Source organism: Plectropomus leopardus, chromosome 13, assembly GCF_026936395.1.
Source record: "Plectropomus leopardus strain MGB_pleo_1.0 chromosome 13, ASM2693639v1, whole genome shotgun sequence".
NCBI classification, from domain to species: Eukaryota; Metazoa; Chordata; class Actinopteri; order Perciformes; family Serranidae; genus Plectropomus; species Plectropomus leopardus.
Window position 1 is genome coordinate 19,157,501 of NC_142188.1, and position 13,921 is coordinate 19,171,421.

General features: G+C 40.3%; 1 protein-coding gene across 6 annotated transcripts in view; it reads left to right on the top strand.

The window, feature by feature from the left end:
• LOC121954668 (vinculin-like) overlaps positions 1–13,921 on the top strand; it is a 35,314-nt gene that overhangs the window by 11,219 nt on the left and 10,174 nt on the right. For 2 of the 6 annotated variants that reach the window (XM_088086465.1, XM_088086463.1), the window contains exons 3-14: positions 165–315; positions 955–1,063; positions 4,942–5,064; positions 5,647–5,807; positions 9,359–9,449; positions 9,538–9,685; positions 9,799–9,952; positions 10,220–10,395; positions 10,475–10,573; positions 12,144–12,334; positions 12,752–12,778; positions 13,046–13,245. In XM_088086465.1, coding sequence (XP_087942591.1) covers positions 165–315; positions 955–1,063; positions 4,942–5,064; positions 5,647–5,807; positions 9,359–9,449; positions 9,538–9,685; positions 9,799–9,952; positions 10,220–10,395; positions 10,475–10,573; positions 12,144–12,334; positions 12,752–12,778; positions 13,046–13,245 — 1,630 coding nt within the window. The remainder of the gene's footprint in view (positions 1–164; positions 316–954; positions 1,064–4,941; positions 5,065–5,646; positions 5,808–9,358; positions 9,450–9,537; positions 9,686–9,798; positions 9,953–10,219; positions 10,396–10,474; positions 10,574–12,143; positions 12,335–12,751; positions 12,779–13,045; positions 13,246–13,921) is intronic. The other 4 variants (XM_042502323.2, XM_042502326.2, XM_042502321.2 and 1 more) reach the window with 3 other exon arrangements.

Here is a 13,921-nt window from a genome sequence, read left to right on the forward strand (position 1 = left end):
CTTCCCCGTGTGTGCGCTCGTTATAACGGTCTCTTGTGACCAGAACAGCAGCTTCTTTAAGCAAGCGGCAGATGGTTTTCTTTTCTACACATGAGATCTGATCCATTCGATTTACAAGGCGATAAATTCCTGTGATTGGTACATGTGCTGCTGTGTGTTTTCAGGGTGGAGAACTCGAGCTCGAAGCTCGTCCAGGCGGCCCAGATGCTAAAGGCAGATCCATACTCTGTTCCTGCACGAGATTACCTGATCGATGGATCCAGAGGGATTCTGTCTGGAACGTCCGACCTGCTCCTTACATTTGATGAGGCAGAGGTGTGTGTGTGTGTGTGTCTGTGCGTGTGTGTGTGTGTGTATTTGCCTCCTTATATTTGTGCTTGTGACCTGAGAAACACTCTTACTTCAGAGGTGTGGTATCTTTCAGGGAAATAAAGCTTTATATAGCTGCACAGAGGAAGGAGGAACTCAGCTTAGAACGAGTCTGTAATGGAGTCTCAAATGCAGCCAGATCTAATCACCGAGATCAAATGACTTCCCTCTGTCATAACTCAGGGTGTGTGTTTGTGTGTGTGGCTGCTGCTGTGTGTATGTGTGTGAGGATATGGTATGTAGCTGTGTGCGTGGTTTGTGTCTGTGTGTGTGTTTGATGGCAGCCCCATAAGTGGAATCTCATTGGGCACGTGATAATGCTCACCGTGTCTCATCACTAGCCTCATTTTTTGAAAGAGCAGCTTCTCACAGTCACAAGATGCACATCACAAGACTGTAGGGAACACACACCAACACAAACACGCAACCACACACACACCACACAAACAACAGGACTTCAACGCTGTCTAAAAAAAGCTCATGCACACACTGAATTTTGTTCTCACAGTAAAGAAGTTTGTCTGTAATCATTACAATCAGCTGTTGTTTTATGTCTGAATATCTGCTTGTGATTATGTGTTTTAGGTGCGTAAAATCATTCGAGTGTGTAAAGGTATCCTAGAGTATCTGACAGTCGCTGAAGTGGTGGAAACCATGGAGGACCTCATCACATACACCAAGAACCTGGGACCAGGTCAGCAGGAGCTTTCCTTTAAAATAAAGCCTTTAAAGCTGCTATTCAGTTCACTCAGTTCTTATGTCCCTTTTGTGGTGAAGCTTCGTGCAACCAAAACTGACCTTAAACTGTGTTGTAGGCATTTTCATGAGAATATTTAAAGCTTATCTTGAGCATTTATGTATTTATTCAATAGTTGATGGTAGCAAAAGTGTGAAACTGTAGGGGAGAGTAGGAGCATGCAACAAAGGTCTTGATTCAGAATCAAACAGGGCTTAATGTTGCGAGAGATCAAATTGTGAGTGACATTTTTTCAGCAATTTTCAAAGATATAAAATCTTTGAAAATTGGTATGTTTTCACGGCACTGACTGTATATAAAGATGGAGAACACGTGGTGTCTGTCTCACACAAGAAAAATTAAGCCAAAATATCCCAAATACAGCTGCTGCCATCTTGACCTGATGACGTCGATTGGAGCCAGAGTCTGTGCAGTAGTGATCTCTGCCATATAGCGTTCCCATCCATACACCTATTCAACTAACTGCGAGCAGCGCCAGTGATCACAAGCACACCGACTGGTACACACAGCTAAAACCCCTTTATGTAGCATCAAATAACAATTTTATCAGAAAAATTAACACTTGAAGAAACATGAGGGTGATAGGACCAACCTCAAATGGCAGAAACCATCTTTGGGGATTTTTTTTTTTTTATTGTACATTGGTCTTTTAGTTTTGCTTATGTCCCATCTGCTAACATGGAGACTGCAGCATTTAGGATATATACTACAGCCAGCCACCAGGGAGTAATCGAGATGTTTTGGCTTCACTGTTGGGGAGCTGTTGACACTCATTGGTAACCAGGGATAGCTACTAATAGCTTCTGTGGAAAACAAATGTGCTATCCTCTTACTGTTGTGGTTGCTCAATAGTTGATGCCTTTTGCTATAAATCGACCTTTAATTTTCCCAGGAGATCATACCCAATGGCAGACAGAATGGCATAGTGAAAGCAAGGCTTATGGTGTGATTATAATCATTACATTAGGCACACAACAGGTAATCCATGATAAGTTAAAGCAAGAACATGCTCTTTCCACTTTATAATCCTCGTATATAATCATTGAACTGTATCTACCTTATTATGTGTGCAACTGCCGGTGAAATAGCGGAAGTTACAGTAAGCTAGCGTATTGCATTGACTCTCTTTGGATGCTAATCTGCTAATCTTCTTAATGGAAGTCATTTGCCCTGAATTCAACAAATACAGCTTTGTTTTTTACAGATATTTAACTGACATTAATTCATCCTGTTCTAAAATGTCCGTGCAGAGCTCTGGTACCTGTTGACCTGTCCATGTCTGTAAGCTAACAACCAAGCTAACCTAAAAGTGTAGCTTCAACAACAGTGTTGAACAGGCAGCCTGGCAGTGTTGCCAACTTGGCGACTTTGTCGCTATATCTAGCGACTTTTCAGACCTCCTTGGCGACTTAATTAGTCAAAAGCGACCAGCGACAAATCTAGCGACTTTTTCTGGTCATCTGGGGAATGATTGTGTTGACAAAGCATCGAACATATCCCATTCTGCCGTTCACGTTACAACCGAGCTCACAAAAACCAAGTACAGCGAGGGCGACTGCCGTCTCCTCGACACTCACACGGCGCTCATGCAGCCAGTCTGACCAGCAGCCCCACAGTCCCAACCTGCAGCGGACTCTGTGACCGCTCTGAGGGCGGCCTGCCCTGCAAACGAATCACACGTGCACAGCTTACGACCAATCACAGACGATGATTTTGTACAGTAACAGCAGATATGTTATGTTTTCGTTTATCCTCTTTTTTTGTAAATCCCTCACACGGTTCAGTCTGTGTCAGTCAGTCTCACTCACACACTCAGTCTGTTTCTTGTCCCTCTCCTCGTTCCTCTGGCCAAATATAAGCTACAAGTCCACGTTTTTTGTTTCGCTCTACATTCATTAGGTCACTAAAAAAGAAAAGAAAAAAAATAATGTTAATGTTAGCTAATGTTATAGTTTGTAAACTACCTGGTTATCCTTTTCTATTAATTTTGCCTCTCTGAGAATGTCATATTATGCAAATTAGTTGATTATGTCATCTACCTACTTCTATCTAGTTTTGGGAGAGCCAACAGCTACTTCCCTTACAGACGAGTTGGCAACACTGCAGCCAACAGTACAGTTAACCTTCGGAGAGGAACAGGTTAGCACCAAAGACTACAGAGTGCCACTGCCATCCATACTGATACTGGATTGTCCCGTAATGACATAAAATGTATTTTGCATTTAAATTTTATTTAGTTTCTTCCCTGTTTGGCTACATTCTCTGCTACATTAGAAACCTTCCTGTTATAAAATAGACTCAGCAGCAGATTTTGAATTAAGAGTTTAGTCATCTAGGTAGTGAATGTCGGCTAACGTTATCAGGCTAACAACTTACAGTACTTCTCTCTTATTAATCATTAACATTAAGGCAGACAAGTGGAGCATTAGCTGTGAAAGCATTACGTTTATTCACTTTACATGGAGCTAGAATCAACACAGAATTATTAAAAATGTTCACCGTATGTGTTAGTGTGTTTTACGAGCCTTAAGAAATCATCTTTGAGAAGGAGTAGATGTTTACTGTTAGTTAGCTTGGCCTCTGTTATGTTAGCATAGCAAGGCAAGTTAACGGCTAATGCAGTCTGTTAAAAGGCAAACAGCCTATCCTTTGAGACCATGTTTGAGACGCCAGTCGCCAGGCTGTGTTCGAAAACATTCCCTATATCACGGAAATAGTGCACTATATAGTGTGTTTGCAATTTTGTAGTAGTGTTTCAATTGTCAGCAGTTAATTCCATCTTCTATAAAGTGAACTACAAAATACCGGATAACGTATATGATGTATGGTATACCCTACATTTACATAACTCCTGTATACCACAATACAATGTGGTTGTGTGTTTCTGGAGGAAGAAAATTCCAGCGTAGTGTCCGAAATCTCGTTTGGTTACTCCCAATATAGTTCAGTATTTAATATACACTACGTAGAGAGTAGTGAGTGGGTGAGTGAACATTTTTAAGCACAGCTAGAGACAGCTGAGGTAACATCCTGTAATGCTGTTAGAGTTGGAATAGATTGTTTTTCACGTTTTATTTTACAATCGCTCTGCAAAAGAGGATTAGCGTACCATTCAGTACGGGGACCGTTGGAAAACACCGTCTTCCGGCTCAGCACCGGAGGTCACGCACATAATTTGCGCAAGGGTAAGTGGGGCTAGGAATAAGGTGGATAGATAACAACAGTTGTCTTAATACTTTCGTCAGAAAGGTTTTCTTCATAGATGCATCACACTATTTGGCATTTGTGGCACTGTTTCCACTAACCCACAGTGCAATTAACCTTTGTTTTAGACTGTTCTGTTGGTTAAAGGTCCATCTGTCTTGATGAAAAACTAAATGAACTCCTGACTGCTCCTCTGACACTAAGATAGTGTGATTGAAGATCTTTTCGCTGGCAGGAGAACACGACCATAAACAGGCTATTTATCATCAGAGGTAAAAGGTCAGTTTTGTTGTCAGAGCGCTGCCGCATAATGAGCTGGAGGAAATCTGATGCCAAGGTTTTCTCACACTTGACTGATGCTGTCATTGTACGAGATCAGTCGTTCGTGAAGTAATGATCTGTTTGGATGTGTCGGAGCTACTCAGTTGGTGAAAACGTTGCAGGATGCCCTCAACCTCTGATTGTTTGAGTGTAGTTAAAAGTGTGCTGCTAATACTAACAAACACTACAGTCATGAAAATGTGCTGCATTCTACCTGCTGGTTGGTTTTGGTAACCTCTAACTTTAACAGGACAATGAATTCTTCTTCTTCTTCGAATTTCTCCTTTCAGGGATGACCAAAATGTCAAAGATGATTGAGGAGAGGCAGCAGGAGCTGACGCATCAAGAGCACAGACAGATGCTGATCAACTCCATGAACACTGTCAAAGAGCTGTTGCCTGTTCTTATATCAGGTGTGTATGTTGAACTATGTGTGTGAGTGTGGGAAAACTACGGCGCAGGTCACTGAGCATCCAACAGTTGTTATGGCAACGGTAATAATTACAGTCATTAGTTACTGGGGATGTCGGACTGACTACACAGACACACATCGCCCGCTAGCTGCTCTGCAGGCGTCTCTCATACTGTACACTGCACCAACAGAGAGGAACGCTGTTTCAGCTGCACACTCAAACATGCACATTCAGTGTGTCGGTAATGTCAAAAAAGTTCTAACCCATAGTTTGGCCTTACAATAACTTAAAGTGGCTATAATCAATATTTATAATATTTAAGATAGTGTTATTGGAGTATTAAAAATGGGGTCACTGATGGTGATAAACCTGCAGTATGAGGAAAATAAAGTATTTTGACTATTACAGCATGAATTTTTTTTTTAGTTTAAACCCAAAATACAAGTATGAACCTGAAAATGAACATACTACGTCCCCTTTAAGTGATTAAAATAAGTTTTGCATTATTCTGATAGATCTTTTGGAATGAATATATGCTCCTGTTATATGTCTGTAATCATTAATACTCATTGCTGTCCTTAGCCATAAAGATTTTTGTCGCAACCAAGAGCAGTCGAGGTGCCGGCCTGGAGGAGGCAGAGAGGAACAGAAGGTTCACCTTTGAAAAGATGAGCACTGAAATCAACGAGATCATAAGAGTCTTACAGCTCACCACGTGGGATGAAGATGCCTGGGCCAATAAGGTAAAACCTGTGTTGCATATTTGACTTCAGAGTTTCTTCATTTTGTACCCTAAACCCCCCAAAAACGAGTTAAGAATACCTTAATTAGAGAATCACTTTTGCTTTGGAGTGCCTGTTTGCACACACATAGCCACACACTCTCCCCTCGGTGCTGCAGAGAGCATCTCTCTACAAAAAAAACAAAAAATCACTCTTTACTTTCTGTCTCCACTTTTTCTTTTTGCTTGGTAGTATAACTCCTGGTTTTTCTTTTTCTTTTCTTTCTTTACCTTCCTCCTCCATTCTTTTCCTCCCTGTAGAAGGTAAGCCTGTTTCTCTCCCCCTCTGCAGTTTCCAGCATGCAAGTGTGTCTGTGTGAGAGAGTGAAGGAAGTATGTCCCCATGCTTACATTTCTGTCATGCTGGTTTTTAACAGTAAGTGTGTCATGTGTTTAAGTCCACTGACTGTAGCTGACGTGATCTATATTGTTACATGTGCATCTGTTTGTCCTTAAATGTCCATTTGAGTCAAATGGCTTGAAACAGATGACAGTTATACACTAAATACTTTTTTGAAAAAAAAAAAAAACAATAATCTTAGATATTTAATCCATGTTTAGTCATGATCTTTTACTTCTTGTGCTGCTGATGTTTACTGTGTGATACAGCTGTTAGTGGCATAGTGAGATGTTGTTTTTGGGCAGGACATACTGCTGATGTGAATGTTTTTTTGGGCACATCAGTTGTGCCATGAGATCATTTTCTGGTAAAGATCTGTTTCACTAGTCTAACCTGTAACCCTGCATGTTTCTCTGCACACAGCTACCTCAGACAATGATCTGTCTGTTTGTGTTTGTGTGTGTGTGTGTGTGTGTGTGTGTGTGTGTGTTTGCTGTGGACATACCGCATACTCTTGTCTTTGAGCTGTGATAAGCACTTACTGTCAGTGTGTTGGGGAACTGCTGGTACAGGATGACAGTCCTTCGCTCAGGTCATGAATTATAGAAATGAGCTGGTTGGTGTCCAGACACATCCATAATAGATGGACTTTATTGATCGCTTCCACTTAAGCGGTTCATTTTCCTCCGAGCTGGAAAAGGCTTCTTTTTTTTTTTTGGTAACTATTATGAAGCAATGAAAGAGTTTGTGGCACTTCAGATGTGAGGTGATAATCCTCCTATAAATGTTTAATTTCCCCCTTTTTTATAAGTAGTTATTATTTTTAACAACATCGGTTAATGAGTTAGGCTTTGCAGAATTTCTGAAATTGTAACATAAACATTGTTGTTATTGACAACTTCATTCATGGTTAATAAATACATGTTTCTTTGCAGATAATAAACATTGAAATAAGTATTATGAAAGTGATATTTGACCCCCCCCCCCAAATGAAATTTTGTATGTCAGTTACTTACCCTGTGTAACATTGTATTCATTTTTTTTCTGGCATGACTCCATGTCTAAAGAAGACTCCAAAAAAGAGGGAAAAAATAGGAAAATGAAGTAAAAGGCAAAATTATATCAAAAACTCTCACACAACTCGTGCAGTAAAATCTGAGTCTCATATATCCAGTCACATGCTCAGTATTTCCCAAATACATGCACGCGCGCGCGTGTGTGTGTGTGTGTGTGTGTGTGTGTGTGTGTGTGTGTGTGTGTGTGTGTGTGTGTGTGTGTGTGTGTGCGTGTGTGTGTGTGTGAGATTGTGGGCAACAAGAAAACAAAGTTATGTGCAATAACAAGGGAGATCTAAGTATTAAAGAAAATGATCCTCCAGGATGCCCACATTGAGGCTGCTGTACAAAGGAATGAACAGAAGGAGGAAAGCAGCACACACCATCTAATTAATCAAAGCGATTGCACCTGAGGGACATGGATCCTTTCCAGGCAGCAGTGTTTGTTTTATCCTCTCAGCCTCAGGTGGCTCAGGTGATCTCTTTCTGGGGACGTTTAACAGTTACTGTTTAAAAAAAAAACTTCTGCATACAGTCTTCTGCGCAAACAAGTAGTGCACCTACGTTTTTCGTTCAGAAGTGTTTCAAATAGTAAGTCATATTAAGGAAAGGTTTTAGCAAAAAATGCATGCGTTTGATAAGTACTGAGCATAAGACTGGATAAATAAGACTTGGATGTTACTGTATGAGTTTTGTGAGTTTGTAAACAGATGTTTAATATAGTTTTGCTGTTGTCAAATGTGTTCCTCTATAAGAATTTTTGCCTTTTTTGGATTACTTGTTCACCATCAAGGAGAAAAACAAAGAAATATTTTCTTCACAAATCCTGTTTAAAACTAGGTGAGTAATTAACATTAAAATGGTCACTTAGGGGGGTGAAGTATTTCTTTTGAAGACACATTTGGCTGTATCATTTCTAACCCAGTAACCAGTATTAATGACGGCTCAGCACACAATCTAACTTTGCAAGGTATGCAGCTATAGATGTTTGTAAATCATCAATAATTACACATTTCTGGGATTGCTTACTTTAAAGGAAAAGGCTGGAGACATTTTATCTTTTCATTATTGTCTACAAAAACCACAAAAAGAAAAAAAAACCAACAGTTAATTGTTCCTACTGACAAGTTAAGTTGTGTTGCTAATGCCTAATAAAGTATAAACATGAACGCTGAACACCAGCAATTTATTTTGAACCATATACACCATCCTGCTGCTATAAATAATGATTTGCACAGAAAATATGTATTAATCCGTAACTGAAAGTTGTCCCCAACAAAAGTACTATTTATTATTGCTAAAAAAAATTGCAATACTCAGTTATTTTTTTTTTTTTTTGGATCTACACTTTGTAGTAAGGTTGAGCGATATAGTGGTATAAACTGTGCAATAGTACAAATGTGTCCACCCGTAATACGTCAATTCCATTTCTACCTCATTAGAAAATCAGGGCTGGATTCTCGAGTGATCTTCTTGTGTGATCACGAGATCCAGCTGCCCAGCAAGGTAACATGTTTTGAGCAGATATGAAGGAGGAGAGTGAAGAACAGAAGTACAGAAAACTGTAATGATTAAAAATAATTATTTTCAGAAAATTGAAAGATGACAGAAGAAAATTATGATGATGTATAGTGTGGTTTTATCAAACCATATCTTAAATGAATTACAGAAAAATTACTTTATCCTGATATATATCATCATTATGATATAAAATTGCATAAACTGTGGTGGAAGATTTTGGCCATATCTTCCATTGTAAACTATTTTGAAAGGTTTACGTATTTGTTAGTAACAAATGGTTTAGCACTGAGTGCAGCAGGCTGGATGGGGGAGTTTGAAAGAAACTAACACATTGATGGTTTTAGTCTTTTCATTGGCTTTGTTGACAAGAAGAAAAATATGTAATAATGGCACCCTCCTCCTCTACTGTGGGCTGACAAACAAGCAACGCAGAGGTTATTTTGGCATATAATCATTAAAACTGATAAAAAAAAATACCTGCTGAAGTCATTACTGACAACTCTTTATTTACAGTCTGCCATAATGTAAAGCGGTACATTATAATTTGAAACAGTTTTGACAGAGATATACACAATGTTGTGTTTTCTCTTTCCTCAGGACATGGAGGCTTTGAAGAGATCTCTGGCTTTGATTGAGTCAAAGATGGCACAAGCTAAAAGCTGGCTCAAAGACCCCCATGGACAACCAGGTAACTGGATATTTTATGCTTCCTGCTAAAACAGTCAGTTAAGATGCTAATTTCACAGCGTGATCCTGTGATGTGTGGTCGTCCTCAGGAGACCCCGGGGAGGTTGCCCTGCGTGTGATACTGGACGAAGCCGGTAAGGTGGGAGAGCTGTGTGCTGGGAAGGAGAGAAAAGATATACTGGCAACCGCTAAGGCTCTGGGACAAATGACAGACCAGATTGCAGATCTACGAGCCAGGTAGTGTGTTTGTTTGAGAGAAAGTGAGTTAAAGTGTTTTCTTCACTCACCTGTGTTTGTGTGAAGTATTTTGACACAGAGTGTTAGCTGTGTGTGTTTTTGTTTTATGGCAGAGGCCAGGGCCCGACCCCGGGGTGTGTGCAGCGTGCAGGCCAGTGCTCACAGGGCTTAGACTTGTTATTTGGCAAAGTGGACGGTGCTGCCCGCAGATTGGAGGCTCTAATCAATGCCAAGCAGGCCATTGCCAGGAGGCTGGATGCTGCGCAGGTCAGATCAAACAACAAAAACACAGTAATCCATGTGAACCCTCTCTGCAGTGAACGAAACCTCCTCTCAACTTCAGATTTCGACTTTTTCTGTTTCTTCTGCTCTGTTTAATTTTCTTTTCAGTGAATAATTGAGTTCTAACGTGAGTTTTAGCTTTGCTGCCTAAAATATACAACGTCTACTGACCTTTTCCCATTCTGTAGATAGCGATCTGTGTTGCTTATTTCATCAGATGAAAACTGAAGCCATGTATGTGCATTTCTTTAGGCCTGGCTGGCCGATCCTAACGGCGGTCCTGAGGGGGAGGAGAACATCAGAGCGCTTCTAGCAGAGGCCAAACGCATCGCTGATCTATGTGAAGACCCCAAAGAGAGGGACGACATCCTGCGCTCCATCAGTGAGATCGCAGGCCTCACCGCCAGACTGGTTGAGCTACGCAGACAGTACGCTTTCCTTCTTCTGACACATGCATGGCCAGAGATGTTTGTGACTTTATGTAATTCTTAGAAACTCTTCTTCTAGGCTCAAACTGCAACCTCATGCCACCAATAGGTGGCATATTTTACCCGCCTGGAAAATTTGTTGTTGCCTGTCAACCCTGGGGATCAGTCCTACAATAAGGTTTCTCTTTAAATATAGTGGGGGACAGATGGTGCTGTGGTGTTTATGTGGAGGGTCAGTAACCGTCTGAGTCGACCTTAAATGAAAATACAGCTCAAGTCAAGGCTCATGCCACTGACTTTCATATATAAATCACAGATGGTCATTTTGTTGGATCTAAAACTGTTAATTTACTGAATGTTACTGGGGATCAGTTAATCACAACAAGTTGAGTCACCAACAGGAATATATTTTCTCCACGGCATGTGTTGACCAAAAAAGGAAAGCAGAGATATGACAGAGTAAATCAAATGGCCCAGCTGTGATCAACAAAAAAACTGTGGATCCGAACTTTTAAAGGAGAAAAATGTGATTGCAGTCATTCAGGGAGAGAGTTTAGGGACCATTATACATTTTTATTTCTTGGAATAGCATGTAGCTATTTACATTTATGAACAGTGTAAGGTCTTCTAAGGACTGACTTCAGAGAAACACTACACATATAAATAATTAGGGCTGTATAGAATCATTTGAATCTTCAAAGCCTCATTCGTAACGTTAATATCTGAATTCTCAAATAACATTTTTGAATACTGCGCTGCTTTCTTTTTGCCCACATGCCAGTGATAGCTGTGGCTGGCAGAATTACGTTTCGTTTTTTCCCGTCGCCTGTCCATGCCATTCTAGTGAACTTGATATCTTAAGAATGACTTGAGGGAATTTCTTCAAATTTTGCACATGTCCACTTCAATTAAATGAAAAACTGACATGAGTTTGGTGTTCATGGGTCAAAGGTCAAGGTGTCTGTGACCTCGTCTGTCCCTCTCTGGTTTCTGGTTAACATAACATATCAGATATGGTCATTTCCAAAATTTACAACACATTTAACAAAAAATTCTGCTTCAATCCATATTTTTGGTGCTTAACCTTTAAAAAACAATATTCTAGCTGCGGTCAAAAACTGTTTGAATGAGGCAATCTAACAGCGCCATAAATTAAATTTATTCATCAAAGAAAGTTGATTTAATAACAAAAAAAGAGACTAACTGATTTTTCAGATGAATCACTTCGCTAATCAATTTTAGCTGATGATGTCCTGAAATATGACAGCAGGCATTTTAAGCTTCATTAGAAAACCTCAATAGAAGCTTCAAATATAAAAAGAAAATGGACAAACAAAATCCATTTTGTACAGCCCAATAAATAATGTTTATTTCCTCTTGCCTCAAATCTGTCTTCAATAATGAAATTAATATATATTTCTTTGAACTGTTTCGAAAGAGTTATTGTCGATCAGAACTTGTACCTTTGTGTCTATAAAAAAAAACATATATGCACCCAGAACAAGCCAATAATCAAGACTTTTTAACTGTGTGTCTGGCCTCATAATTAATGTCATCATTAATGATGACAAAAATAGATGAAAAAGTGGCATCAGCCTTTGGTGACAGTATTTCCCTTTAAGGTGGTGTCTAACAGGGGTTTGGTGAGAGATTTGGTGGCGTTGAAGTCTATTTAACAGTGAATTTCAACACTACATCACACCTCTTTGCTTCCCCTTTAATCGCCTCTGTATCTGTTGCTGTCTCAGGGGTAAAGGCGACAGCCCGGAGGCCCGTGCATTGGCAAAGCAGATCGGGGCAGCGCTGCTTACCCTGCAGTCCAAAACCAATCGGGCCGTGGCCAACATGAGACCGGCCAAACCTGCCGTCACCTTGGAGGGCAAGATGGAGCAGGCCCTCCGCTGGGTGAACAACCCCGGAGTGGATGACAGAGGAGTTGGTGAGCAGGGTTTTGGGTGATGGCTCTGGGGAGAGATGATGTGTCAGTTCAGAAATAAACGCTCTGACTGTACATGCCTTTTGCCAACCTGCGTGGGGGATGGATGTGTTTAAAAATGGTTAAAGCAGCACCTACTTTTTCCTTTTGGCAGCTCTGCGAAGATGTGAGGTGTTTGTGGTCTATGTGGAGGATGCAATGTGTGTCATTTTTATAATTTCTGAACGTGGTACAGAGATGACTGTGCTGATGACTGATTTCTTTAAATGCCCAAGTGAATCATTGAATGACTAACTTCACTTACTGAGTCATTTAGGAAGCTTTGTATTGTTTTAATACTTTATCTGATGCCTGCTGCTGTATCCCTGTTTTGTCGTTTGATTGTTTCCTGTTTCCTCCCATGCTTCCCTTTGGGAGCAGAGTGTGAGATACTGCAGTGGAATGAAGGTACCTGCCCACTATATGCTTTCTTAGAGTATATAACTAAACACTATACATATTTATCACATAATGACTTCATAGAGACTTTATAAAGTCAGCACAAACCACTTCCCTTATTTGCTAGAGAAGATAGTCATTTCTCACCCCCAGCATTCCTGCTGCTTATGTTACCAACAAACACAAAAAAAAACACTGTGCTGCAATTAACTGATGCTTCATGTCGAAATAAGCACATGTGATGTGAGAATGATTCATGCCCTGTGTCTCTGTCAGGTCAGGCAGCGATCAGAGGAATGGTCGGAGAGGGGAAGAGGCTGGCAGGAGGCCTGTTAGGCCCATATCGGCAGGATATGATTGGGCGCTGCGATCGAACGGAGGCTCTAATGAATTCTTTGGCAGACATGGCCGGCAGGGGCGAGGCTGAGGCTCCTCATGCTCGAGCTACGGCCGCGCAACTGCAGGATAGCCTTAAGGTAGCTCAGCAGTCTCACAAACACACACATTCATTGATGAATGAATTCACTGTCATTAGAAAACTTAAGCTGTCCAGCCAAACATTGTTCACACCCACAGGGATTACTTTAAAGGACCAGGGTTTAAGATTTAGTGGCCTCTACTGGCAAGGATTGCAGACAGACCAACTGAAACTTCTCCCGGTTAGAATTCCTCCAATTTTCATTGTTCAGGAGGGTTTCATTGTTTATTTCATTGTTTCACGAGGCTCTCTGTGTAGGTATCATATCATTCTAAGGTAGCAAAAACGCAGTTCTTGTTTTAGGTCATTATACACAAAAGAAAACATATTTATCACATTATATTCCATTCCTTCCAATATGAACCCTAAATCCCACACACTGGACCTTTTAATTGAAGTGAAGGTCACAAAGTTTTCCACAAAATATATAGCCAATATATCTAAGGTTATAAATCTTTAAACCTACCCTTGAACATAATACTGTCTTTTGACTAAATACTTGCATTTGCCTGTTAACAAAAGTAAATGAACCTAACTCACTCTAATAACCATATTCCTACATATTTATCTTCATTCTGATCTGCACTGCTTAAATTCGAAAAAGATGACTAGTCTAAAAATAGTCTTAAATTTGTTCAAAAATGACCCTGAAGGTGCGCCCTTTGGATAAGTGG